At 39.3% G+C, this 27,938-nt stretch overlaps 1 protein-coding gene across 1 annotated transcript; it reads right to left on the bottom strand.

Annotated features, from left to right (window-relative positions):
- Positions 1 to 101: 101 nt before the first annotated feature.
- TMEM212 (transmembrane protein 212) lies at positions 102 to 27,549 on the bottom strand. Its single transcript, XM_004463951.4, has 4 exons — positions 27,351 to 27,549; positions 19,986 to 20,045; positions 18,140 to 18,463; positions 102 to 414 (listed from the first exon to the last, which is right to left on the bottom strand). Exons 1-4 carry the CDS (start codon positions 27,507 to 27,509, stop codon positions 394 to 396), a joined length of 564 nt encoding a protein of 187 aa, XP_004464008.1. The 5' UTR covers positions 27,510 to 27,549; the 3' UTR covers positions 102 to 393.
- Positions 27,550 to 27,938: the final 389 nt, after the last annotated feature.

The raw sequence follows: 27,938 nt of genomic DNA, 5'->3' as shown, positions 1-27,938 counted from the left end.
GCGGTTCAGGGTTTATGGTGCATTGAAGACTTAGAGTCACTTTAGTAATGGTAATGAAGAATGAGAATTTTAAAAAAAATTTAGATAATATTCAATTACAATTTAATGACACACCATACAGCGAACAAGAAGAATTTAAAGAAAATATTCATTCAGTACAAACTATCAGATTCTAAAACAGCTTCAATAAAAATGATATACTTTACATTTTTATATAACAAATAAATCAGAAAAGACAAGGCTAATGATCAAAAAGGGCTAAAAATATGCAATTATTTCAATTTTTATTTTATAAAAACAGAGAGAAAAAGTTTAGAGATGAAAATAATTTTGCAAGTATTTTTAAAAAATGACCACAAATAAGGCAAATTTAAGAGGCATACCACATCAAATTTATTGTCCATTCTTTTGACCCTAGGGAGAAAAAAAAAATAAAGTAGTGTTTATTTGTACAGTTTATCAAAGAAAATAGAGTGTCACTTCTGACATTTAATTTAGCCTTTGTTTATGTCACAAGATCCCAATGAAAGATGACTCAAGTAACAGCATCATAGCACCACTTAAGGATTTAAGAGGAATCACCAGAGAGAATAAAATTCATGGTACTGGTGTAGGGGGATGGCAGAAAGGTATAAAAAAGAAATATACGTGTAATAAAATATCTGGCATGAGCATAAAACAGTCAAGAAGAGCCATTACTTTTGTGGGTGGGGGCTGTGTAAGAAAGTGTGGAATCTGTGTGTAGACTATCTCTACTGGCCATTTGCTATTTGTTTTGTCTGGCTTGGATTGGTTTGGGGCTTTTTAATAATTAACAGAAGGTTAAATGGTGCTTTCTGTAATCTTTGATTGGGAGCCAAGGCTAGAAATTTGATTAGAAGTGAGGGGAGGGTAGCGAACATTTCTTGAGCATCTATCAAGTGCCATGCCCTGCACTAGGTTTTTAATAATTATCTCATTTCATTTTTGCGACAATATGCAAGAGGTTTTATCTCCATTTTGCAAATGAGGAACCTTAGGCTTAGAGAGGATTAATATTGATTTGCTCAAGAGTACTCAGATGGTAAGTGATAGAGCAGACAGTTAAACCTCAGACTGTCTGGTTTCAACAGTCCTACTGCACATCAGGTTCTCTATGTACCATAAATAATGGCAAAAGCAATTCTTCTTCAATCAGCCACCACTCCCTGGAATGGAAATGCAAATCTACTTTTCCCTGTTTTCCTTCCTGGGGATTCTTCTTGGATCCCATAGCTATAGTGAATTCCCCATGACTTGTGAATTGTTTGTAAATGTGAAATACTCCTGCTGTAGATTTAGGTTATGACTTTAGTTATGGCTAGTAAGACGTAATATTACAACCTGCTACTCTACTGACACCCCCACTCCCAGTTCCTCCTTCCTAGCTTACTTTTTATTTTTACATTGCACTTACCACCTTCTAACACATGATTTCATTTTTGGTTATGTTTAGGGTTTACTACCTACTTGAACATAGACTCCTCTTACTATGTTTTCTTCACTGATGTATATCAAATACTTAGAATAGGGGTCAGCAAACTTTTATCTGGGAAGAGCCAGATAGTGGATATTTGCTGTTGCAACTGCTCAACTCTTCCATTGTAGCATGAAAGTAGCCATAGCCAGTATGGAAATAAATGAGCTGTCTTCCAATAAAACTCTCTTCATGAACACAAACGTCCTTTTCATACATTCACATGTGTCATGAGCTATTCCTCTTCTTTTAATTTTTTCAATCATTGTAAGATATGGAAATTATTCTTAGCTTACAGGCCATACAAAAGCAGGTAGCTGGCTTGTTTCGGCCCATGGGCCATAGTTTGCCAACCCCTAGTGCAGAATATATAATAGTACCTGACACATACCATGGGCTTACTGGGATTGTCCCAATTCTAAACTTCCTATCCCATTGTCTCCACAAATCTCTTCCTATTGGTTCCCCATCCCACACAAGTCATAGCCAACTTAGGCAGTGCTGCACTCCACCCCCATGTCCGTGAGAGTGGCTGCTGCTACACAGCAGCACCACATTTGCTAGCACTTGGAGTGTCCACAGTAGAAGGGACTTCCAGAAGCATCTGATGGCACTTCCCAACTGGTGGTACTCGGGCCCTTGGAAGACCATAGTGGCCTTCAGAGAGGCTTTTTATATCACCAAAAGATTTAGGAAGTCTATTTCAATTTCCATTTAAAGTACTACTAATAAAATAATTTGTTTTCCCTTTCAAATGCAACTGTTTGGAAGCTGGGGGTGGGGCGGCTTGTTATTGCTTGCCTAAACACTGCATTGTGCGACAGCTGTTTTAAATTATCATACATTTTCAACTGTAAACATCGTTTAATTTAGATAACCATAATTGTCCTTGGACAAAGACAGATTTTATAAGGAACACTGATGTCGAAATCCAAGTAACAAAAAGCATGAAAATGATAATAATTTTGTCAATATGCCTCAATATTATCTTCCTCAACCCCCTGAGTTGCCTTCATCTGCTCAGCATTCTATGGAGCATATCAGGATGTATCTATTTTCATGTTAAAAGGAGAAACTATACTGAAAACTATATACAGTTTAGCTTTTCATTCATTGCTAGCAAAGTGTAACAGTAGAGACACTGCTATTTGCTGAGAAGTGTTCACAAATTTTAACTTGATAGTATCTCTCATTTCTTTATTTATAAAAAATAAAATGTAGTGATTCTAAACCTGAAATCACACAATAAATTTGGGTTGGTTTTTTATGGGATATAACATAGAGGTTAATATAACTCTAAATTTTAAGTATACTTTGGTCTCTAAACCAGAAACCGTATATGTCACTTTAAAATTTGTCAAAAATATCATGCTTTTTAATCACATTTGGTTTCATCTTAAGTAGAATGCCAACTATTAAATGGGAAAAGTAGAAACTTGCTTGACTATATTATGAATACTGTAAAGATTACATTAAATTGAATATTGTAATATAATCTTTAAAAACAGCTTTAAGCCACACAAAGTGATTTCATTATTTTTAAATTCTTAAGGGTTTTTATGAGATTATTTATTCATGTAAGAGGGGTTTTTAAACCATGAATGGTGGGAAATACTGGTCTAGTCAACTATATTTTGTAGAGGAAGAAAGGGAAATGCGAAAGGGAAAATAGATGGCCTAAACTCAGTTTGTCAGAATTAAACCTAGAATTCCTGACCAACTAGAAAGGCTTCCATCTTGCACAACCGTAGGGGGCACCATTCATATTGTGGTGTACCATTTACATAGACTCTAATGGGAACGGTGCCTCCTAGAGGTGTGGAGTGTCATGGTGTTAACTTTTAGTTGTACAATGCTGAGTCAGAAAAATTCTTGTCATTAAATCTTGTCGGGAAATTTTCCTGAGGTTTTCAGTATATTCTTTGTGAGATCTCTGAGGCTTCAATTTTTTTTCAATTTTTCTTTTTAAACTAAGGTCCGCTTGGGGAAAAAACCTACAAAGAAGCATTCATTCACTTAACATTTACTAAACTCCTATTTACTATTGGGCCTCATGAGGCCAGGCAAGGAGTTCAGAGTTGAATTGTCATGGTTATTATCCTAAAAAAGTATGAAATCTATTCGGGAGACTATATCAAGAAAATGTTAAGGGTGCAATTTTGGGGGTCTTTATAGATTGCAATGGTAGCCCAGAGGAAAAAGAGGTCAGTTCTGTCCAGAGGTGGTTGAAAGGAAAAAACCTCTTAGGGGTGGTAGCCCTTGTTTTAATTCTTCTTCCTCTCTTTCCCATTCTTTCCCCCTCCATCCCTTCATCCCTCTCTTCTTCCCTTCCCTTCCTCCCTTTCTTGCTTCCTTCCCTCCCTTTTCTTAACAATGTGCTCCCTGAGGGCCGGGTGCTATATGAAGGAGGATAGTGCCTGGCACAAGGTCTCCAAAGATAACTTCTGACTGAATGAAAAGACATTCCCTGCCCTCGAGGAACTCCTAATCTTGGAGAGGAGCTGGATATGCGTGGATATCATGTAAAGGATTTTGGACTATATCCTGAATGTGAAGGGGAGTCACAGATGGGTTTAAAGCAGGAGAGCAATAAGACTAGATATGAACTGTAGAGATCTCATTCTAGAGCCTGGGTGGAGGATGCATCTTAAGACAGGAGGCAAACAAGTCCAGGTGAAAGAAGATAGAAGGCCACCATAGTCAGTGCTGAGAAAGGGAGGCACAATGGAGAAAGATTTAAGAGTTATCTGGGGATTGCCTCAGGTGTGAGGATTCGAGGAGGACTCCAGGTCTCTGGCTTCTCCTGATAATCAAGGGTGCTGACAAGTGAGCTGCTATAGGATGAGATGATGGGAGGAGGGTGATGATCCATTGTGAACATGTTCATATGTTCATGGGACATCCGGGAGAAGTGTCCAGGAATTAGCTGGGTACAGAGCTCATTAGAAAGGGAGAGTAGAATTGGCCACAGATAAGGATGGGTGGAGCATCAGCCCCAAGGCAGTAACTGATGTCACCAGCCTCTAAGGGGAGAACAGAGCAAAAGGAGCTCTCAGAGGAGGCTGGAGAGGAGAAGCCACAGAGAAGGAAGAGGAACAAAGAGAATTGCTCCTGAAATTCAAGGGGGAGGGAGTTTAATGGAAAGAGTAGTCAACAGTTTCAAGAAAGATGCATACTGAAGAGTAGGTTGGTCTTGGCCATCTACAGTTAATGAATGGGTGATCTTTGCCACTGCAGTTTTCATAGAAAGAAAGCAGAGATAAGTTAAGTAAAATTGGCATAGATTGAAATTGTCTTAGAGCCCTCACACTTCAGTATTAGATCTATTATGAACTAAAAGCGAGACATTATTTATATCTGACAATTGACCAACTTTAGCCATGGAGTAGGTTCTTTGCCCTCTATAAAGTTTTCACAATGGCTTTTAAAAATATTTTTTTTACTGTGGTAATACATATAGTACATAAAATTACCCATTTTTACTATTTACATGTACAATTAGGTCAATGATATTAATTACATTCACAATGTTGAGCTACCATTATCACCCTCTATTACCAAAAAACTTTATTATCATCATAAATAGAAACTCCATTAAACAATAAACTCTCCATTCCTCCTTCCCCCTGGCCCCTGGTAACCGCTAATCTATTTTCTGTCTTTAGGAACTTGCTTGGAATCATACAATATTTTTCCTTTTTTGTCTGTCTTACTTTACTCAGCATGCTGTAGCATGCAGCAGAACTTCATTCCTTTTTATGACTGATAATATTGCACTGCATGTATAACCAGCTTTTATTTATCCATTCATCTGTTAATAGACATTTGAGTTGTTTCCACCTTTTAGCTATCATGAACAATGTTGCTGTAAACATTGGTGTATGAGTATCTGAGTCCCCATTGCCAATTCTTTTTGGGCATATACCTAGATGTTGAATTGCTGGGTCATATGGTAATTCTCAGTTTAGTATTTGAGGAATTACAAAATTGTTTTTTTTTACAAGTGGTGAGACTTGAAACTGCATATTTACCCCAGTGACAGCAGTGGGGCTCACACACTAAACCTAGTCACTCTATCTTGTTTCTCACGGGCCATAAACCCTTAGCATCTTCCTGGACTCCTCCCTTATCCACATGTTAACTGCTATTAAGTCCTGTTGATTCTAGTTTCTAAATATCTCTCAAATGCATCACCTCCTCTCCATGCCATGGTATTCCTCACCTGGACTACTGGTCCCTCAGCCCAATTCTTATTTCCCTCTAATCCTGATAAGATGATGGAGGGCATGGCCATGTCTTGCTCACCTTTCTATTTCTACTTTTCTTCAGTAATTTTTTTTATGGTCAGGTGTTTTTTTTTTAATAATTTATTTTTTTTTTATTTTTAAAGAAGCTTTAGATTACATAAATGTTACATAAAAAAATATGAGATTCCCATTGTTCTTAGCATGCTATCTTGTATATAATATACACTCACTAAATGTTGAGGAGCAGGTATAAATAACGGATACTGTATTTAGGGCTTTGGGTTCATAACTGGGGAAAGTCTTACATTAGTGAATAGAAGCTACTCCTCTTGTCAGAGGCACTCATTACAGTATAGCATCTAGTAATTACATTGTTTTAACCAGCAGCTTTTCTTTTCATCCAAGACACTAGGTTAGTTATACAATGTAAGAGAATAAAGAACATTTAAAAACAACTCTTTTGAAAATGAAATGGAGTTTTAAGTTCCTTACTTATTCAATAATATTATAGCAAGTTTTTAAAGAGACACCTGGCAAGGTAACTGTGTCTGGTTTGATATGACAGATAAAGAAGGGTGTTTCTCCAAAACAGTTCGAAATGATCTGGAGACCTATGACTAAATCACATACTATCTTGCATGAGTAATATTACTGGCTCAAACTAGTACGGTGAGACAGAGATATGTGCCTTAGGATATTTAAAGAACCAGCCATTCTGTTTGCTGCTTGCAGGTCTGGAAAGGGCCTTGAAGGCCTGGTTGTCCCAAGCCCTGTGGTCTTACAGATGAAGAAGCTCAAGTCCTGTCTCAGCTAAAGTGGGGGGGTGAGGGGGGCGGGAGTGTGAACTGCTACCTTCTTCACACAGTCCCTGCTGGCTCCTAGAGCCAGTCTGGGACGAAAAGTGTCATTGTGTCATTCCTAAGTCCCTCATTGCTTCCTCTGTTTCTCTCCCTTCTTTCCTTTGGGGAGTGAACATAGGCATCCAATAACAACCCCTAAGTATTCTCTTTAATTAATACAATAAAAGAAGCAAACAAGCATCATTACATTCCTAAATGGTTTGTACTCACATAGCAGCACCACTATAATTATTCTGAAATGTCCACCAGGATTAATTCAGTTTTCTCTGTATTCATTCACGGTTAAAGAGAATGGGGACTTGTAGCTTTTACTCAAGTTTCTCCCTTTTTATAAAACAAAAATTTTTCTTTGTTGTTTTGCACATAGTTCTTATTTTTCAGGTACAACATATATAATATTTGCTTGAAAGTGAATTCATATTAATAACACTTTAGATTAAGGTTGAGGAAAGAGGATATTTTATATTAAATATAAATATATTTCTATATTAAATATAAATATAATATCAAGCACTAAGATGCTTGATATTAAAAGATTACATTGATTGCATGTCAAGAGGAAAATATGTTGAAACTCATGATAATTTAAAAAGTGAAAACTGACAAAGAGCAATTCTCAGGATACTAACACTTTTCTGCCTACTGTTTCCTCTTTGACAAAATATCAAACTTACTTTAAGACATTACAGTAAGCACTTTAATCTTACTTCTCTTTCAGTAAGGTCTCTCACCCTTTGTGTGGTCCCGCTGAGTAAATGAAATGCAAGTATCCTAGAAAACGGCTTCCATTATTTCTAAAAAATGAAAGTTAATTTTCGTCTGTGAGAAGCATAAGAAAATTGTTCAAGAGAAGTGTGACTAAGTAAGGTCACTGGAGGTGGGAAGGACGGCTGTTTCAGAGCCGGAGAGGTGACAGGCCCGGCAGCCAAGAGCCTGGGCTGCCTCCGTGAGGCCTGCCGGTGGCCCGGCACAGCAGCCTCGGCGCTCTAAGCTGTGAAATGGGGATGTCGGGAGTTGAATTGTGTTCCCCCAAAGGCTATGTTGAAGTGCTAACCCACAGAGCTTGTGACCGTGACCTCATTTGGATATAGGATCACGCAGGTGGAATTAGTCAAAATGAGGTCGTATGGGTCTTTAATCCAACACGACAGGTGTCCTTATAAGAGCCGGAGAGGAGACACAGGCAGATCCGAGAGAGAAGAGGGCCAGGTGAGGATGGAGGCAGAGACTGCAGTGACTCCGCAACCAGGCAAGAAATGCCTGGAGCTCCAGAAGCCAGGAGCTAGGCGCGGGTCAAGTTCATGCCCAGAGACTTCAGAAGGCACATGCTCTGCCAGCACCTCAGTTTCAGACTTCCAGCCTACGAGAGGATACATTTCCCTTGTTTTAAGCCGCTCAGTTTGTGGTACTTGGTTATGGAAGCCCTAGAAAACTAAGACTGGGGACAGTGAGCCTGGGCGTGCTGTGAGGAATAAATGAGGTAAAGCACCTGACAAATAGGAACGGCCTAATAAATGGCGTCTACAATTATTCTTGTATTACCCAGTTTCTTGTCACTACTACTATTGTCCCAGAGAAAATAAAGCTATAACAGGAGTGGTAATTGTGATTTCCCCCCCTAGATTCTATAATATAAATTTCTGTTTGACTTGGATCTACCCAAGAGAATCTAGTTTCCAGAAGCACCAGAAAGATCTTAGTAAAGCCCAGTCGGAGGTCTCAGCCATTTAGGACAAGAGTCATAGATGAGTTTGTCTCAGAGCACATTTATGTTGCTAATGAGGCCGCATAAGTCCACTGGAAGATCTGGAGCCCATATCGTGCTGCCAATTTGTCTTCTGTTTGGGGAAACAGGCCCACGTGTTTTTGAATAGCATTTAAAGGGCTTATCTACATCTTTTATGGGAAGCAAATATTTCTCAATTCATTGGGAAAAAAACTACCTCTGTATCATATGACAAGGAGCAAAATATTTTCTTTCCCCCTTTCATTACAAAAAAAATAACAAAGAATAATGAAAGGAAAACAAAGGGAGCCATTCCATTCCATGGAGGAGGGGCAGGGTAGCTGCAGGGGACAGCTGCAGCCCATCTGGCGTCCCAATTCTTCCCTTTCCCATCCCTTTATTACTTACTGGACCAAGAATGTAGACAGCTCTGGCTATGGTTGTTTCCTGTTTTAGTTTCTTAGCTTAAATTCTGTGTTTATGCTTGTTTGCCCCCTGCATTGCCTCCTGAAGTCTGACAGTGTCACTTCAGAATATTGCACTGGGTCTCACAACAGGTGATTCTTTTTTATTTCCCAGCCTCTGCCCCAGCCCGTGGAAGTAGGAGGGCTCACACAATGCCTTTTTATGTGTCTATCAAAGTCGTCAAACCCTTCACTCCTCTTTCAAGCATTTCTCACTGTGGTTTGAATTGGGTATCAACTGACTACATTTGCTCACCTTCCCTGGGTCACCTGTAACAAATGACCTCAATTCTACTAAATCAAGCAGGCACAGGGAACAAAGAGTAATGGAGGGGGTGATTCCTAAGGGCCTGCTGGAATTGTTTCTGAAAACATGTCTTTGAACTGATAGGAAGAAAAACCTTTAGAGGTGAATATTTTTCCTCATAATACTGACTGTTCCATAGGGATCTTAAAAAATAGAATTGATTTCATTCTTTCACTTACAATTTCCCCAAATTTTTCAAGCCATCACTGTTTTATTTTTCACTACTTTTTATGGCCCTTGAATTTCCTAATATGTATTATATTTACATTAATGAAAATTTTAGTTTCCAGGCAGACATTTAAAATGCAGCTTTTAAAAGCATTACTAGTGTTTGAAAGAAGTGGTGTGAATCAGCAGGATACTATACAATATTCAGGATACATTTTCATAAAATTTAAAAACCAGGCAAGTGGACTTGGCCCAGTGGTTAGGGCATCCGCCTACCACATGGGAGGTCTGCGGTTCAAACCCTGGGCCCCCTTGACCCGTGTGGAGCTGGCCCATGCACTGTGCTGATGCGCGCAAGGAGTGCCCTGCCACGCAGGGGAGTCCCCCGCGTAGGGGAACCCCATGCACAAAGAGCGCACCCTGTAAGGAGAGCTGTTCAGCATGAAAGAAAGTGCAGCCTGACCAAGAATGCTGCCGCACACATGGAGGGCTGACACAACAAGATGACTCAACAAAAAGAAACAGATTCCCATGCTGTTGATAAGGATAGAAGCAGTCACAGAAGAACACACAGCGAATGGACACAGAGAGCAGACAACTGGGAGAGAAATAAATAAATCTTAAAAAAAAACATTTGTTATCAATATAAACAACATAACTGTGTGAATTCATTAAATGTAGAATCTACTATATAGAATTCTGTATCCCACTCTAACAATTTACCTTGATTTCCTACTAGGAAATTTTTCTGAAAATTTGGCAAACAATGCATTTATTTCACTGCTGGAAATTTGCCTAATAGAGTTGAGGTTCCTATATGGTAACAAAGTTCTGCTCGGGCTGCATTTGTTTCTGTAGACTCAGAGCAGTGTTATAATTATTAATGCAGAATATCATCTCTCATTATATCAGTCACTCACCCTTACTCATGAAACGTGATCCACCACCATCGTGGATTAAATGGTGTCAAGTCATCTGAAAATGCTCATGAAGGAAAGGCTGCTTACGAAATTTATCTAGGGGTGGCAGACTTGGCCCAGTGGTTAGGGCATCCATCTACCACATGGGAGGTCCGCGGTTCAAACCCCGGGCCTCCTTGACCTGTGTGCTTCTGGCCCATGTGCAGTGCTGATGCGCACAAGGAATGCCGTGCATTGGAGCTCTAGATAAATTTCTTTCTTTTTTTTTAAGATTTATTTATTTATTTCTCCCCTCCCCCCCGCCCCTGTTGTCTGTTCTCTGTGTCTTTTTGCTGCATCTTCTTCTTTGTCCGCTTTTGTTGTTGTCAGCGGCATGGGAATCTGTGTTTCTTTTTATTGAGTCATTTTGTTGTGTCAGCTCTCTGTGTGTGCAGTGCCATTCCTGGGCAGGCTGCACTTTCTTTCGAACTGGGCGGCTCTCCTTACGGGGTGCACTTCTTGCGCGTGGGGCTCTCCTATGCGGGGGACACTAGGCACTCCTTGCACGCATCAGCACTGCACATGGGCTAGCTGCACACGGGTCGAGGCAGCCTGGGGTTTGAACCGCGGACCTCCCATGTGGTAGATGGATGCCCTAACCACTGGGCCAAGTCTGCCGCCCTGTGCTCTTCTTCCCACGTTTTGCTCCCTGCTCTGAATCTCCTGGAGGTTAAAGACGTGCATGTATCTTAATGGGCCAGCAGAGGCCCTCATGAACTGGCCTGATGAAGTGAAACAGCTCTTCGTTCTCAATCTGGCCCTACTACTCAATAGCTGTGTGACTTTGGAAAAGTTATACAAACTCTCTAGCCATTTACCATCTAAAATGGGGATGTTCACTGGCACATCACATAGAAAGCACTCAGTACTTGTTTCTATGAATATCATACCGTTAGTATTACTAGCTCTCTTAAGAAAAGCTTGCAAGCTAAACTCGATGGGGGATAGAACAGCCTCTCTAATTAGGTAGGAGCAAAAATAGGAAATAGCACGAGAATTTTTTTTACATCTTTTCTAGCCAAAGAGCATTTATACCTGTTTGAATTGATAAAAGCAAAATTAAGATATCTGTATTTGACTGATGTGAAAAATATTAAAGATGCTGGTTTAAATAGACAAAAAGCTCTTACTATTCATCTCTATTAGCAATTTTTAAAATTGGGGATTGAAATACAAATTGGCTGCTGATATCTACAGCCATAGCTGTAGTTATTACATCAAGATATTTCCTTTCAGAAGATGGCACCTGAGTAAGTACACCATCGTCATCTCTCTTACAAAAGACTGGCTGTGTGGTGATGGAGTTCTACCGGAGCAGGCTGTTTGAGGAAACTTCAGGGCTGGAGGAGTCTGGATATCAATCTAGCTAGACTAAAGCGGAAGTGGTGTTTGCTCAAGGGAACTTAGCCAACAACAAGGAAATAGAATAAGAAGAAAAAAGTGACAAAGAGAAGACTTAATACACATACACAAACAACAACTAATTAAACCACAAGACTGGAATAAGAAGATAATCAACAGAATAAACTCAACAAGATAAAATGATGACCAGACAACAACAAAAAACTACAGTCCATACCAATGATCAGGAAAACATGGCCCAATCCAATGAACAAACTAAAAACCAGGAAGAGAAGTGAAACATTGAACAAGTAATTAAAGCTCTCAAAACATGTACCATGGACCAATTCAATGAAGTTAAGGAGGAGATTAAGCATATTAAGAAAACACTTGGAGAGCATACAGAAGAAGTTGTGATCATGTACAAAAAGGTCATGGAGATGATGGGGATCAATAGCACAATCCAAGAAATCAAAAATACACTCTCAGAAAATAACAGCAGATTTGAAAAGGCAGAGGAAAGAATTAGTGATGTGGAAGACAGTACATCTGAAATCAAACAGATAGTAGAATTAATCAATAAAAAGATAGAAAAAATCCAGCAGGGACTTAGGGACCTAAATGACAATGCAAAACTCACAAATATACACATTATAGGCATCCCAGAAGGAGAAGAGAAGGGAAAGGGGATCGAAGGGGTGTTGGAGGAAATAATGGCTGAAAACTTCCCAAACCTATTGAGGGAGATGCATGTACATATATAGGAAGCACAAAGCACTCTGAACAGCATAAATCCCAACAGGCCTACCCCAAGACACACACTTGTCAAATTATCCAATGCACAAGGCAAAGAGAAAATACTAAAAGCAGCAAGAGAAAAGAGAACCATCACGTACAAGGGAGGATCCATAAGATTAAGTGCTGATCTCTCATCTGACACCATGGAGGCAAGAAGGCAGTGGTATGACATAGTCAAGGTACTAAAAGAAAAGAATTTCCAACCAAGAATACTCTATTCAGCAAAGCTAGCACTCAAAAATGATGGTGAGTTTAAAATATTCACAGATAAACAGAAACTAAGAGAGTATGCCAACAAGAAACCTGCCCTTCAAGAAATACTAAAGGGAGTTCTTCAGGAGGAAAGAAAAAAACAGGAGAGACAGAGTTGGAGGAGAGTGTAAGAACAATTAAAACTATAAAAAGAGAAAAAAAACCCTAACAACATAAGACAAACACAAATCCAAAGAAAATATGGCTAATATAAGTAATTCCTTGAAAATAATAACATTAAATGTCAATGGATTAAACTCACACAGATTGGAAGATTGGATAAGGAAATATGACCCATCTATATGTTTTCTACAAGAAACACATCTTAGATCCAGGGATTCAAGGAGGTCTGAAAGTGAATGCCTGGAAAACAATCTTACAAGCAAACAGTAACCAAAAAAGGGAAGAAGTAGCTTTATTAATATCAGAAAAAATACTTTAAATGCAAAACAGTTGTTAGATACAAAGATGGACAAAACATATTAGTGAAAGGGATAATTTTTCAAGAAGAAAGAACAATCATAAACATTCATGCTCCTAACAAAGGCTCCTCCAAATACAAGAGGAAAACACTGGAAAAACTAAGTGAATGAATAGATGCCTCAACAACTGGGGACTTTAATACACCACTATCACCATTGGACCAAACATTTCAAAAGGGGATCAATAAAGAAATACAGACTTTGAAGAATATATTAGAGGATCTGGACCTAATAGACATATATAGAGCATTACACCCAAATGCAGCAGGATATATATTTTTCTCAAGTGCACATGGATCATTCTCCAAGATAGACCACATGCTAGGCCACAAAGAAAGTCTCAATGAATTCAGAAAGATCGAAATCATACAAAATAATTTCTCTGACCACAGTGGAGTGAAGCTGGAAATCTGCAAGGGCCAGAGACCCAGATATGGAAGTTAAACAACACACTCTTAGAAAAACAGTGGGTCAAGGAGGAAATCTCAAAAGAAATCAATAACTACTTTGAAACTAATGAAAATGATAACACAACGTATCAAAACTTATGGGATGCAGCAAAAGCTGTACTGAGAGGGAAATTCATAACCATAAAGTCATACATCAAAAAAGAAGAAAGAGCTAAAATTGAAGAACTAACTGAACAATTGGAGGAATTAGTAAAAAAACAACAAACTAACCCCAAAGAAAAAATAAAGAAAGAGATAACAAAGATCAGAGCAGAACTAAATGAAATAGAAAATAGGAAAGCACTTGAAAAAATAAACAAAACAAAGAGCTGGTTCTTTGAGAAGATCAATAAAATTGAAAAACCCTTAGCTAGACTAATAAAGAAAAAAAGAGAAGATGCAAATACAAAAATAAGAAATGAGAAGGGTGATATCATCATTGACCCCACTGAAATAAAGACTACCATAAGAGGATACTTTGAAAAACTGTATTCCAATAAGAAAGACAATTTAGAGGAAATGGACAAATCCCTAGAAACATGTAAGCAGCCTACATTGACAAAAGAAGAAGTCGATGATCTCAACAAACCAATCACAAGTAAAGAGATAGAGTCAGTCATTAAAAACCTCCCAACTAAGAAGAGCCATGGGCCAGATGACTTCACAGGTGAATTCTACCAAACATTCTGGAAAGAACACCAATTTTGCTTAAACTCTTTCAAAAAATTGAAATAGAAGGAACATTGTCTAATTTATTTTATGATGCCAGTATTACCCTAATACCAAAGCCAAAGAAAGACACCACAAGAAAGGAAAATTACAGACCAATCTCTCTAATGAACCTAGATATGAAAACCCTCAACAAAATACTTGCTAATTGTATTCAACAACACATTAAACAAATTATACACCACAACCAAGTGGGCTTCATTCCTGGTATGCAAGGATGGTTCAACATAAGAAAATCAATTAATGTAATACACCACATAAACAGATTGAAGGAAAAAAATCACATGATCATATCTATAGATGCAGAAAAAGCATTTGACAAAATACAGCACCCTTTCTTGATAAAAACACTGCAAAAGATAGGAATAGAAGGAAACTTTCTGAACATAATAAAGGGTATATATGAAATACCCACAGCTAACATCATTTACAATGGTGAAATCCTAAAATCTTTCCCTCTAAAATCAGGAACAAGACAAGGATGTCCACTATCACCCCTTCTATTTAACATTTTTAGAAGTACTTGCTTGAGCACTGAGGCAAGACCCAGATATAAAAGGAATCCAAATAGGAAAGGAAGAAATCAAAATTTCACTGTTTGGGGAAACGGACTTTGGCCCAGTGGGTAGGGCGTCCGTCTACCATATGGGAGGTCCGCGGTTCAAACCCCGGGCCTCCTTGACCTGTGTGGAGCTGGCCATGCGCAGCGCTGATGCGCGCAAGGAGTGCCGTGCCACGCAAGGGTGTCCCCCACGTAGGGGAACCCCACGCAAGGAGTGCACCCATAAGGAGAGCCGCCCAGCGTGAAAAGAAAGAGCAGCCTGCCCAGGAATGGCGCCGCCCACACTTCCCGTGCCGCTGACGACAACAGAAGCGGACAAAGAAACAAGACGCAGCAAATAGACACCAAGAACAGACAACCAGGGGAGGGGGGGGAATTAAATAAATAAATAAATCTTAAAAAAAAAAAATTTCACTGTTTGCAGATGACATGATCCTATACATAGAAAGGCCTGAGAAATCTACAATAAAACTTCTAGAACTTATAAATGAGTTCAGTAAAGTCACAGGGTATATGATCAATGCACTAAAATCAGTAGCATTTCTGTACACCAATGATGAGCAATCTGAGGAGGAAATCAAGAAACAAATACCATTTACAATAGCAAATAAAAAAATTAAATACCTAGGAGTAAATTTATCCAAAGATGTAAAAGACTTAAACACAGAAAAACTACACAAAACTGTTCAAGGAAATCAAAGAAGACCTAAACAAATGGAAGAATATTCCCTGCTCATGGATAGGAAGACTAAATATTATTAAGATGTCTATCCTACCAAAACTGATACACAGATTCAAAACAATCCCAATAAAAATCAACACAGCATTTTTTAATGAACTAGAAAAACTAACTATGAAATTTATTTGGAAAGGAAAGAGGCCCCAAATAGCCAAAGACATATTGAAAAAGAAAAATGAAGCTGGAGGACTCACACTACCAGACTTCAAAACATAATACAAAGCTACAGTAGTGAAAATGGCATGGTATTGGCACAAGGATAGTCACTCTGACCAATGGAAACAAACTGAGAGTTCTGATATAGATTCTCATATATACAGTCACCTGATATTCGACAAGGCCACCAAGCCCACTCAACTGGGAGAGAGTGGCCTCTTCAATAAATGGTGTCTAGAGAACTGGATATCAATATGCAAAAGAAGGAAAGAGGATTACCATCTCACACCTTATACAAAAATCAACTCAAGATGGATCAAAGACCTAAATGTACGAGCTAAGACCATAAAGACCTTGGAAAACAATGTAAGGAAGCATCTATAGGAGCTTGTAATAGGAAATGGTCTTCATGAACTCACACCCAAAACATGAGCAGCAAAAGAACAAATAGATAAATGGGACTTCCTCAAAATTAAAGCCTTTTGCACCTCAAAGGAGTTTGTCATGAAAGTGAAAAGAGAGCCTATACAATGGGAGAAAATATTTGGTAACCATATTTCTGATAGGAGACTTATATCCTGCATATATAAAGAACTCCTGTATCTTGAAAATAAAAAGACAAAGAACCCATTTAAAAAATGGGAAAAAGATTTGAACAGACACGTCTCCAAAGAAGAAATACAAATGGCTAAAAAGCACATGAAAAAATGCTCAAAATCACTATCTCTTAGGGAAATGCATATCAAAACTACAATGAGATACCACCTTACTCCCATAAGACTGGCAGCTATCAAAAAAACAGAAGACTACCAGTGCTGGAGAGGATGTGGAGGAATGGGAACATTCATCCACTACTGGTTGGAATGCAGAAGGATCCAGCCATTCTGGAGGACTGTTTGGTGGTTTCTCAAAAAGTTAGCTATAGATTTGTCATATGACCCAGCAATTCCATTGTTGGGTACATAGCCTGAAGATCTGAAAATAAGGACACCAACTGATATATGTACACCAGTGTTCATAGCAGCATTATACACTATTGCCAAAAGATGGAATCAACCCAAATACCCATCAATGGATGAATGGATAAATAAAATGTGGTATATTCATACAACGGAATACTACTCAGCTATAAGGAATACAGTACAAACACATATGATAACATGGATGAATCTTGAGGACCTTACGTTGAGTGCAGCAAGCCAGTCATTGAAGGACAAATACTATATGACCTCTCTGATATGAAACAAGCAAACCAAGCTGTCTCAGAGAGCTAGAGACTGGAAGATAGACTTAAAGGAATCTGGGGGGATGAGGAAGTTTGCAAGCTGACGCCTACAAGGGTGAAGTCTATGACAAGCTGGAGGGATGGTCCATCCTCAGGAGACTTGACTCTCTGGACTGCCCATGTGCCAGCTGGGCCCTGAGCCTCAGCAGAGTGGTGACTCCTACTCTCTCGTTCGGTCAGCTAACAGGGAGGTGAAGATAGTCAGCTACCACACTAGGGAATCAAGAGTGCCTACAACTGTAAGTAGAGGAATTGCATCCATCATCCATGTGGAATCTAAGCCCCCTCTCGATCTAGAGTGGAGGAGACATCGACATCCCAGGGTCCACAGAATGGAGGAATAAAATATGGACTAGAGTGGACTTACTGATATTCTACTATAAAACTATTGTGACCAGTAATAGAATAAATTGTACCATCGATGTGGAGAAAGTGGCCACAGTATTTGCTGAGGGCAGGGAGAAGGAAGTAGAGATGTGATATGGGGGTATTTTGGGACTTTGAGTTGTTCTAAATGATATTTCAGGGCCAGATGCTGCTGGACTTTATATATCCTGCCATAACCCACTGAATGTACTGGGGGAGAGTGCAAACTACAGGGTAAACTATTATCTGTGTAGTGCAGCAGTGCTCCAAAATGTGTTCCCTGAGTATGATGAGGGTGCACAATGATGAGGGAGGTTGTTGGTGTGGGAGAAGTGAGGTGGGGGGAGGGGGTTATACAGGAAACTCTTATATTTTTTAGTGTAACATTTTTTGTGTGATGTATATATCTTCAAAAAAATACAATTTACAAAACTGATGTGGTGGGGGGTGGGGAGTGGGTTATACGGGAACCTCTTATGTTTTTTGTTCTTCTATGTTTTTTAATGTAACATTCCTTGTGATCTATTAATTTAAAAAACCTTTTATTTAAATATAAGAAAAAAAAAGGTATTTCCATACATTCATTCATTCAAAAGCAGTTATTGAGTATCTATTACATGCCAAGCACTGACTAGCATCATTACACAGGATACAGTAGTAGGTAAGAAAGGCAGACCAAGTATTAATATACCAAACCTTCCTTTTTAGCGTTCAGGATGAAACACAGACTGGCTCCCCCTTTTCTGAAACTTACGTTTATGTCTCCATTCCAGATAAGTCTTGCTGAGAGCTTGACAACCACTGTCAGGGATGCACAGAACATGGCAACACTCAGGCACAGGTCGAGGGCTTGAAGTGTCAGGTGGTACTCTTCATAGTGGGGGGGGTCCACACAGACTGAGGGGAATTTTGCATATGGAAAAGGAAAGGCAACCACGTAACCAAGGTAATTGGTTCCTGCGATCCCTGAAAACGAGTAGAAGCAATACGGGCCGAGGAGAGCGGATTCCAGTGCAACTGCGAAATGAAGTGGGCATCCCACAATGCTCAGAACCACAAAGGTGAAGCTGGCTTCCCACTGAAAATAAAGAAGAAACAAACTGTCACTTTGGGGGCTAGATATTTTAAAAGATTCCTGGCAATAGTGAAGACAGAACTACTGGTTGTTAATCTCTTCTACTGGGAAATGAAGTAGAAATGGGTTCCAGCCTCCCCTTTAGTCCCTTGAAGCCTCTCCTCCAACCTTCACCAGAGGAGAATGACAGAGCAGCCAACTGGGGCAAGAAGGAAATCAATTCCACTCAACAAACTTACTTGTTTATCTCCTGTCATGGGAAGAGAACCATTCCGGGTTGAGAGAAATGAAGATGAGGTAACAGATTCCCTTCCCTACTCTAGGAATTTGCTGCTTGGGGTTTGGTCCATGGTTCAGAACCATTGACAACACCTGGATGCTGGTTAGAAATGCAGAATCTTGGGAAGCGGATTTGGCTCAAAGGTTAGAGCGTCCGCCTACCACATGAGAGGTCCGTGGTTCAAACCCCAGGCCTCCTTGACCCGTGTGGAGCTGGCCCATGCGCAGTGCTGATGCACGCAAGGAGTGCCCTGCCATGCAGGGGTGTCCCCGCATAGGGGAGCCCCACACGCAAGGAGTGCGCCCCCTAAGGAGAGCCACCCAGTGCAAAAGAAAGTGCAGCCTGCCCAGGAATGGCACTGCACACATGGAGAGCTGACGTGGCAAGATGATGCAACAAAAAGAGACACAGATTGCCGGTGTTGCTGACAACAATAGAAGCAGACACAGAAAAACACACAGCAAATGGACACAGAGAACAGACAACTGGGGCAGCAGGTGGTGTGGGGGGGAGAAAAATAAATTTAAAAATCTTAAAAAAAAAAAAAAAAAAAGAAATGCAGAATATCAAGCCTTACCCAGCAGGACTAATCCAGAATCTACATTTTAACCAACCAGGAGGTTCACACACACATATCAAAGTTTGGGAAGCACTGCTTAGTCAGAGGAAGAAAATCTATAATCAGATCCAACAAGGTTTTTCTGAATCATGGGGTCACCTTGCTTTATATTGTCAAGTGGCAAGATACTATAGACTTTTCATCCTTATATAGGAGGAGAGGTAACAGGGAGATTGGAAGAAGACCCCAAATTGGGAGTGGAAACTTGAAAATAAAATGCATTATTAAAAGCAGAGGTGCTTATAGATCCATTCCTTCAAAATGATTACATTTAGACGGTAGCAGTAATACTGTCTCTGTCTGCTCTAAATATTTACAATAATCACAGGAACTTGTAGGAAATGTTTGGAGCGGGAATCAGATAAAAGATCTTAATTTAAAACATTTAGTTAATAAACTATATATTTTCAGTAATATATATATTTTATATATATTAAATATATTATATATATATAATATATATATATAGTAATATATATATTTTCAGTAATAACTGAAATCCATCATAGTAAGGGCATCAATTAGGTTGAATGCAATTATAACTGGAACTCATGTCTCTGGGGTCCTCCCTGAACTATTTGCCCTCTGAATCCACTCTACCTTCCTGCTTGACACCCATATTTTACCAGATATCTCTGGGTCCACTCTTTGTGAGCCAGAAGTAGAAGTACACCAGCTGTGATGGCCTGTGAAAATGAAAAAATAGCAACCATGATAGAACATGCCTCCAGAAAGAGTACAATCCATCTCACAGTTTGACAACTTTATCATGAGCTAGAAGGAACAGCAAATGGCTAAATGGATTTATGACCCTGATCTCCTCTTCATCCATGAAAGCAACTGGTTACAAAGAGGAAAATAAGCCATCAGACACACAAAGACATGATTCATACAAACTCATTTTTCGATTCTCCAGGTTGCCTTTGCCAACACAATTATAACCTCCTCTATTCTAACGTGTCACTGTAATAAAAGCTTGACTTTATAACCCTTGCCATATGTTTTATTTTGATTAATTGTCTCTTGTTCATCTTTATCACAACTTGCTAAAACTGCAAATGAGAGGAACCGGAGTGGAAACCTGTCATAGAACCTGAAAACCTTCCCCGTGGTGGCATTGTCTTTTATCATTTGCTTTCTCTTGAGAGTCTGCAACCTTGGCTTGTTGATGAGATACAAATACACGATCCCTGTTTCTCAAGTAACAAAGATTATCATTAGAATGAATTACATGTTGCGGAATTTATTGTTCTGGGTGTGGTGGTGTCCGGCTTTCCAAAGGAGTTTTTCTTTATAGTCTCTATTGAAGGAAAAAGGCAGAATGAAAATAGTTAAACAAAGGTGGAAATGGTGTCACCAGAATTGAGCAATAGATAGAGTTAAAAAAAAACTCTTAGCTCATTTTTTATTCAACACTAGGTATATAAAGGATATTTTGTGGTCACTGAGCCTAGAAATTGCTTATTCTCAATCCATAAATCATTTGTTCTTGGTCAAGGAATGTTTTGAGGTTGAGAAAGAAAACCAGGAAGAAATGTACCTGAAATAAGATCTAGAATATTGCAGATCTACTTAGGACAGATCTGAAAATAGTGCAATTTGGGTTTCTGACTGAGAAATAAGTCTGACTGTAATGTATAGTATCAACAAATTTAACTGGGGAAAAAACCTGAGCTTTTACCAATATGGTTTGTAGCATGCCACCTTTGTAACTCCGGGCCTGGCATATTTATTGTTTTGAGACCTAGTCTTTTCATTTTGCTGGCATATTTTATTTTGTTGGATTTAAAGAATTTGGGGGGTGGAGGGGAGAATATATGCAAATACACTCACACGCAACTTCTCATGTAGCTGAGTCTGAAATTCCAGACTTGGCATCACCATACCATAAAACTTCCATGAACAAAAACAGAACCATCTGTAGTCAAAAGCTTTTCCTGACTTGAATCTGAAAGAGGAAAGTTTCCCAGGGACCTTATGGAGGTTGAGGAGAATTATTAAGAGCCATTGTAACACTGATGCTGTGGCCGAGGCATGGGGCCAGTTTACACCTTCAGAGGCAAAGTCCTCAATTTACGTGGTGAATCGGGGGAAGAAAAATTGACACGACATGAAAGCAAAGCAGAGGGAACTCATGCCCACCGACTGGTTTAACTCCGAGCGAAAAATGACTTTATCAGATGCTCACATCCCAGGTTGCCTTAACGCTTTGGTGTGAACGTTTTCTTTCCTTCCAAAAGTTGAAAAATACTGTAGAATTGCAGTTGCCTGTTATTTCTGTTATAGCTGCCAGCTTGAGTTTTGTTTTGTTTACATAAAACTTTGAAAAAGACCTTTCACGGAGCAGGCTGGAGCATGAATGCGGTTCAGTAACTTGTCAGATCCACCCTGTGGATGGCGGCCTGAGAGCTGAGCGCACTCCTCTTCATCTGTGTCCCCATTTGGGTCTGGGAGAGAGTAGGTGGGGCGTTTTCCTCCTGAGAGGCTGAGCCTTCCCCTTTTCTACCTCTCCTTTCTTTCTATTTTGCATCAGTACCTTTTAATTATTTCCTTTCTTTTTTAACATTTTATTTTTAGGTTAAGAGGGGAAGTTAAAAAAAGAAGATTTGAGGGTACAGAAGACAACTCGAGTGGGAAAAGAAAATGTGAGAGAGGGTATGTCTGAGAGGTCAAAGGCTGGGAAAAGCAGGGCAGCTGAGCTGTGAGCAAGGACAAAGAGGAGGGGGTGCCTGGCAGAGTGGTGAAAGGAGAAGGCACAGTCCTTAGTGCCCTCTCTCAGCTCTCTTGACATGCTATTGACTTGTTCTACAGGCAGTTCTAGGGCCTTACCTGAGTTTTGCAACTCTAGTTCCTAGCCCTTTTATTGCGTGAGGATTGTGAACCTTACCGCTAAATCTTTAGATTGACAAAGCAGAGGCTGCAACTTCCAGAAGTAGAAGAATTGAAGGAAGTAGGGAACAGTCACAACAGAATAGAAACATTTAGAGGGATCATATAAATATGGGCTAATTTATTCCCTTTCTAACATCAATTGTCGTCTACCATGAACACAGGAAGGGATGGGCACTGGGCAGATAAAAGAATGATAACAGTGAACATTCACTGAGCATTTACTGTCTGTCAGGCACTATACTAAACACTTGACCTGTATTAACTTGTTTCCTCCTCATAATGACAATCTTATGTAGATATTGTCCCACCGTATAGAAGAAGATACTAAGGCACAGAGAAGCTGAATAACTTGAGCGAAGTCACCAAGTAACCGCTGTACAAGTAACGGTCACCAAGTAACCACTGTACAAGTAACAGTTTCAACAATCAATGGAATTTACAGTACAGACATGAAAATAATGCAAATGGATGAATGCCCACAAAATTAGGGAAAAAGAATTAAGTGCTCTTTGTCATGAAGAGCTCAGTGACAAGATACCACTTCCAGGGGTGGCTATTGCCGATGAAAGCAACATGGGGGGAAAAGGTTTTGAGGTGAGTTTGAAGGATGGATGTGATTTTGCTGGGTGATGGCAGGAGGGGGGACAGTCCAAGTAGAGGGAATAGCACATGTATGGGTGGGGAGACGGTAGTTATGACTGGGGAACATCAAGGAGCCAAGACCAAATGGAGGATTGGTTCTTGGTAGAGAAGAGTAGGAAATTGGCTTGAAAGCCATGTGACCAGGACTTCATCCATGCCAGGAGGAGGAGAGCCTTGAAATTCATGCTAAGGTGTCCAGACTTTGGAAATAATGGTGAAACACAAGGTTTTTGAAGAAGGCGCTAGCTTGACTCTAACAGAGGTTTAGAGAGACGAGCCTGGTTGTTGATGTGTGGTGGATTGGAATGGAGTGAGTCCTAGAACGTTCCTGACTTTTAGACTTAAAAAAAAATACCTCTACCCACAGTAAGAAATACATTTTGCATCATGACCTAGTTACAAATATTTTTATATATAATTAAAATAATACCCTCATTATGTGTGATTCATGCTAATATTTTTAAATTTTTGTGTGTTTAAATGCTGGCTGCTACCTAATAGGTTGATTTTATGACCTACTAATGGATAGAGTCCCACAATTTGGCCATCAGAGTTTCTAGGCATAAATCTTGGTGGGGATAGGGAGAGGAAAGTGGTGGTGGAAAGTGATGGGGAGAGATGAACGGTGCACAGAGAGAACAGAGAGAAAGGAAAGCATAGTGAGATGCCTCATAGGAAAAATCAAGGTTACTTGGCAACAAATTGGATGTGATGGATGGGAGGGCAGGGATTGGCCATCCACAGATCAGCACTGTTGGCAACCCTTAGAAACTGGTTAGAAATGCCACATCTCAGACCCTCCCCAGCCCTCCTGAATCTTCTTTTTAATAGGATTCCTGAGTGATTTCTATGCACTTTAAAATTTAAGAAGCACTGGTTTACAGGAAAAGATTGAGTCAAAAGTCACTCCAAGGTCTAAAATTGGGTGCCCCAGACAATGTCAGGGAAGTTAGGAGAAGAAAGAATTGGTTCTGGGTAAGATGATAAATTTTTTTGGAAACAAGCTGAGTTTAAAGAAACAATAGGATATCTAGGTGGAAAATTGACCATTAAGGAGTTAAAATCACAAATTGTTGAAGCTGTAAAATGTAGTCCCTCCGCTAACGGATGAGGACACTGAGGCCTGCATGGGTAAGTCTCGCCTCTCCTTCCAAGCTCCTGTCGGCAAACAGGTTCTGAGTGAGCTCTGCGGCTCATCATTGGCCAGGTCCCAGGACCCTCCAGGTTTCAGTACCTGTGTTTAAACTCACTGTATATACTGCAGTCTCTTCATTGGAGAACTTGATCTACAAGCCAGGTTTTCCAGGTTTAAACCAAATCATAAGGCCCTATGATCTCACCGCATACTTTTTAGCCTTGATATCTTTAAATAACCTAGCTCAGAAATTCAAGATAAAATACTTGTCATGTGACTGTTGGAATGGAGCTAGAAGAGTCTGAGAACCAATATTTGTGAGGAACTTAGAAAGCCTTGAATGAAAAGGCATTGAACAAATATGAAGTGCTGTGTCACATGGAAAAATCTCTCTCTTACATGTCTCAAAAGAGATATGGGATCATTTGCAAAAAGAAATGTTGTATAATTGAAATGTACAAATTATCTTTCCACCAGGGGAAGATACACTTTGGAGGCAAGTGAAGAAGTGATTGGCAAGGATGGTTGTGGAACATCAGAGACTTTTTGAAGTTGACCCTGATCAGACAGAACTGTGGTTCCATAGGAAACTTCCTGGGGGAAAAAACACCAGATTGCTCCAAATTTAGACCTTATGAAAAGAGTGAGAATTCTTATTCAAACTGAAGATTTTTTTCTCACTTTAGTATAAATACCAGCTTGACCTTTAGTCCTTGCAACCTCATCAGGGTTCAACTCCTTAAGGAATTCTGTAGCACCATGATGAACAGGATTCATTCCCTCATTCAACAATATTTATTGAATTTTTTTTTGAACACCTAGCATGTGACTCGCTCTGTTCTAGGTGCTAGAGATACAGCAATAAACACAATTGAAAAAAGAGTTCTTGCCTTTGTAAACTCTGCATTCAGTGGAGGGGGAGGGGGCAAATGAATATAAATTACATAGTATCTTAAAAGAAGGGAAGGGATATGGGGGAAAAAGAGCATAGTCGAGATTGGGAATGTCGGTTTGGGGAGGTTTATGATTTTAAAGTAGGGTAGTAAGGTAAAGCCTGGGTGAGAAAGTGACATTTGATCAGATAATTGAAGTAGCTAAGGAGTGAGTCATGTGCTGGAAGAGGGTTAGACCCTGAATAGGGAGAAATGGCCCTGAGGCAGACACACACTTTGGCCGGTCTGAGAGTCAACAAGGAGGCCCAGGTGATGGGAGAGAAAGGAGTTAAAGGAAGGGTGATAGGAGATGAGGTCCAGGAGGTGGGGACTCAGCAGATCATCAGAGAGCAGGAGAGTGAGGCAGATGGCAAGGGATTAAAAACAAAGGATTTGGACAGAGAGTAGAGCACAAACAAAGGCACAGCGGTATTAACCAGCATTTGTGTGGTCCTGTAAAATTGGCAAAGCTCTTTGTTATGCAATCCTCATTCAAACTGTGTTCATTGTCCCGGAACCACAAATTTCACCAGGGCTCTCTTTACCTTTGTAGGTACAGGCAATGAGGAAACTCAGGGTCCTGCTCCCGATCAAGGTCAAATCCAGGATTTGAGCAAAAGCTTAATTAATCTCCCCAAATCCTACCAGTTTGATTCCACTTCCTGATGCTGCCACACCCAGAACAAGATGGCCACCACTAGCCATGTTCTTAAGATGCATCATATCATTTCCCTGGGTCTAATTAGTAAAACAGATCTTTGGCCTAGAACAAGTCCAAGTTCAATAATCTGTGATCAAATCAAATCATGAACACCTGTTGAATCTCTTGTGTTAGATTCTGCAAGGCTATGGAAAGTTTTAAGAAAGGGACCCTGGGTTGAACTACAATCATTGTTTTGTTAAGCATCAGGGGGTGTGAAATCAGATTTTAAAAACTTAAATAGAACAGAAAATATTAGAATAAATTTCATTTAGAAGTTTAAGTATTGTTTTGTGAAATTTTGTTTTGATTATTTAGATCTAATTATATATATATTAATATCTATCTACCTAGACAGAAATATGTAGATGCATTTATATATTAATATGTTTCAGGTCCTGATATAAAATATTTTTCTCACCATGTTTCACCAAAAAAAAAAAAAGAAAACCACTTGAATAAATGGCTTTCTTTTCTCTGCATTTTAGTTGATGTTTAATAAATATTTCTTTGAATAAATGTATGGTTCAGGGTAGGTGCTGAGAAAAAAAACTGCAGTTCTAGACTGGGTAGGGGGGTGGTAGGTATAAAAAAGAAAAATATCATTAAAGGGTTTCTTTCTTTAGTACCACTGTCCTGCTTTCTCCATTAGACCCACTTTCTTCAAGATTGAGACCTTGTTTTATTCTCTGTTGTAACCCAAAAGTTGGAGATTGATAAATATTTATTTTATAAATAGATTAAAAGTAATATTTCCTGATGTCTTGTTTTTAAGTCATATCCCAGTTAAGGATTTAATTATTTAAAGACTTAAAAGGTCGCTCTTCCCAAGAATGGCTATGTTTTAATAGAAGATTCCTGAAGATCAAAAACTTCAAAATCGAATTCTCTAGTCTTCAGTTGTGAGTGTCAAGCCTCACTGGAAAGAACAAGGGCAGGATTTGTTGGGCAGGTAGAGCTGTGTAACTAACTCCTCTTACATCAAAGCACCTTAAAAGTCACCTATTCACAAGGCTAGGTGTGTTCTTTTCTTAGGCTAAGGGATGAGGTACGAATTCAGTTTTTTATCTGTGTAGTCATTCAGTGGGCATACATTGAGAACATACTTACAGCCAGACAATGTACTTGGCCCCTGTACACTTCACTACTGGATTGTGAAGCTAATGAAGCTTATTGACCAACTTCTTGAATTATTTTCCATTCAAACAGATGAGAACAAAGAAAAGGGTGGGATAACCTAGGTGTTTTTAATAAAAGTGTAAAATTTTAAAATTATTTTACTTCATTCTCCATTTAAAATTATTTTACATGGTTTTTATTTTTTCTAAACTCAAAATTCAAATTTCAAGAAAAAGATTGCATTTTTTCACAGAATATCAAAGTGAGAGGATTAAAATTACATATCATTAAATAAAATTTAAAATAGCATTTGATTACAGTTTACATGATAAAACAATATTAAGAAACATTCTGTATTTAAAATGCAACTAATAGAAATCAATGTTCTTAGGTTAATTCTGATTTTCCACAGAATTTTAACTTCTTAATATTGCTGAAAAATTTTAAAAGAACATGTTATCCTCCCTCCCTCCCTCCCTCCCTCCCTCCTTCCTCCTTTCCTCCCTCCTTCCCTCCCTCCCTCCCTTCCTTCCTTCCTTCCCTCAATATTTGTAATGAAATATTTCCCTACCAAAGATCCATTCCAGATAGGACAAGCAATCTGAACGCTCCATCCTGTGAACCAAAGCTTGTAAGAAAAGACAGGGAAGAAAGCAATAACTCCAGAGAATACACTGAGACTTCCCACAATAAGAAGAATCCAGCCAGCAGTCTGATATAGGCCCTTCATTTTCCTCTCTGACTAGGGTCCTTGGTCTCAAAGATGTTTTGTAACCAAAACATGAGGGTATGACAGGCCTCAACAAACAGAAGTTTCTTAGAGACGGTAGTTATGACACATGGGCTCTGTTGACCTACTTGGAAACAAGATTCCATTTATTTCATCCAAGGTAATGAAACGGAGTAAATTAATCCTTGACATAAATTTGACACAACAAATTTGAATACTAGTTTATTTCAGAGAGAGAGAGAATCATTCCTTGTTTCAGTTACTGCCTTCATTGCCTTCCTTCTGCCCTGTCCTGGGGAGTGACCACTTCCTGGCTTAATCAGATTCCCAGGCTGGCTGACTGAGCTCATTGTTTCTCAACTCAACCTGCCTGGTGGGTCCAGCATAATGCCAGCTTCCTCTGGGTACAAAAGAGCCACATTCCCAGCA

Source organism: Dasypus novemcinctus, chromosome 4 (assembly GCF_030445035.2).
Source record: "Dasypus novemcinctus isolate mDasNov1 chromosome 4, mDasNov1.1.hap2, whole genome shotgun sequence".
Taxonomy (NCBI): Eukaryota; Metazoa; Chordata; class Mammalia; order Cingulata; family Dasypodidae; genus Dasypus; species Dasypus novemcinctus.
The sequence above is the reverse complement of the archived record's forward strand: the minus strand, read 5'-3'. Positions and strand labels throughout refer to the sequence as shown.

Bases quoted from the DNA above. Each gene is read 5' to 3' on its own strand.
- TMEM212 (XM_004463951.4), bottom strand. From the start codon at position 27,509: ATGAAGGGCCTATATCAGACTGCTGGCTGGATTCTTCTTATTGTGGGA. The intron at 18,464-19,985 runs GTAAAATATGGG...CTTTATTTTCAG, and splicing joins AGTGGACCCAGAGATATCTG to TGGGAAGCCAGCTTCACCTT. The intron at 415-18,139 runs GTAAGTTTCAGA...TTTTCTCCCTAG, and splicing joins TCTGGAATGGAGACATAAAC to GGTCAAAAGAATGGACAATA.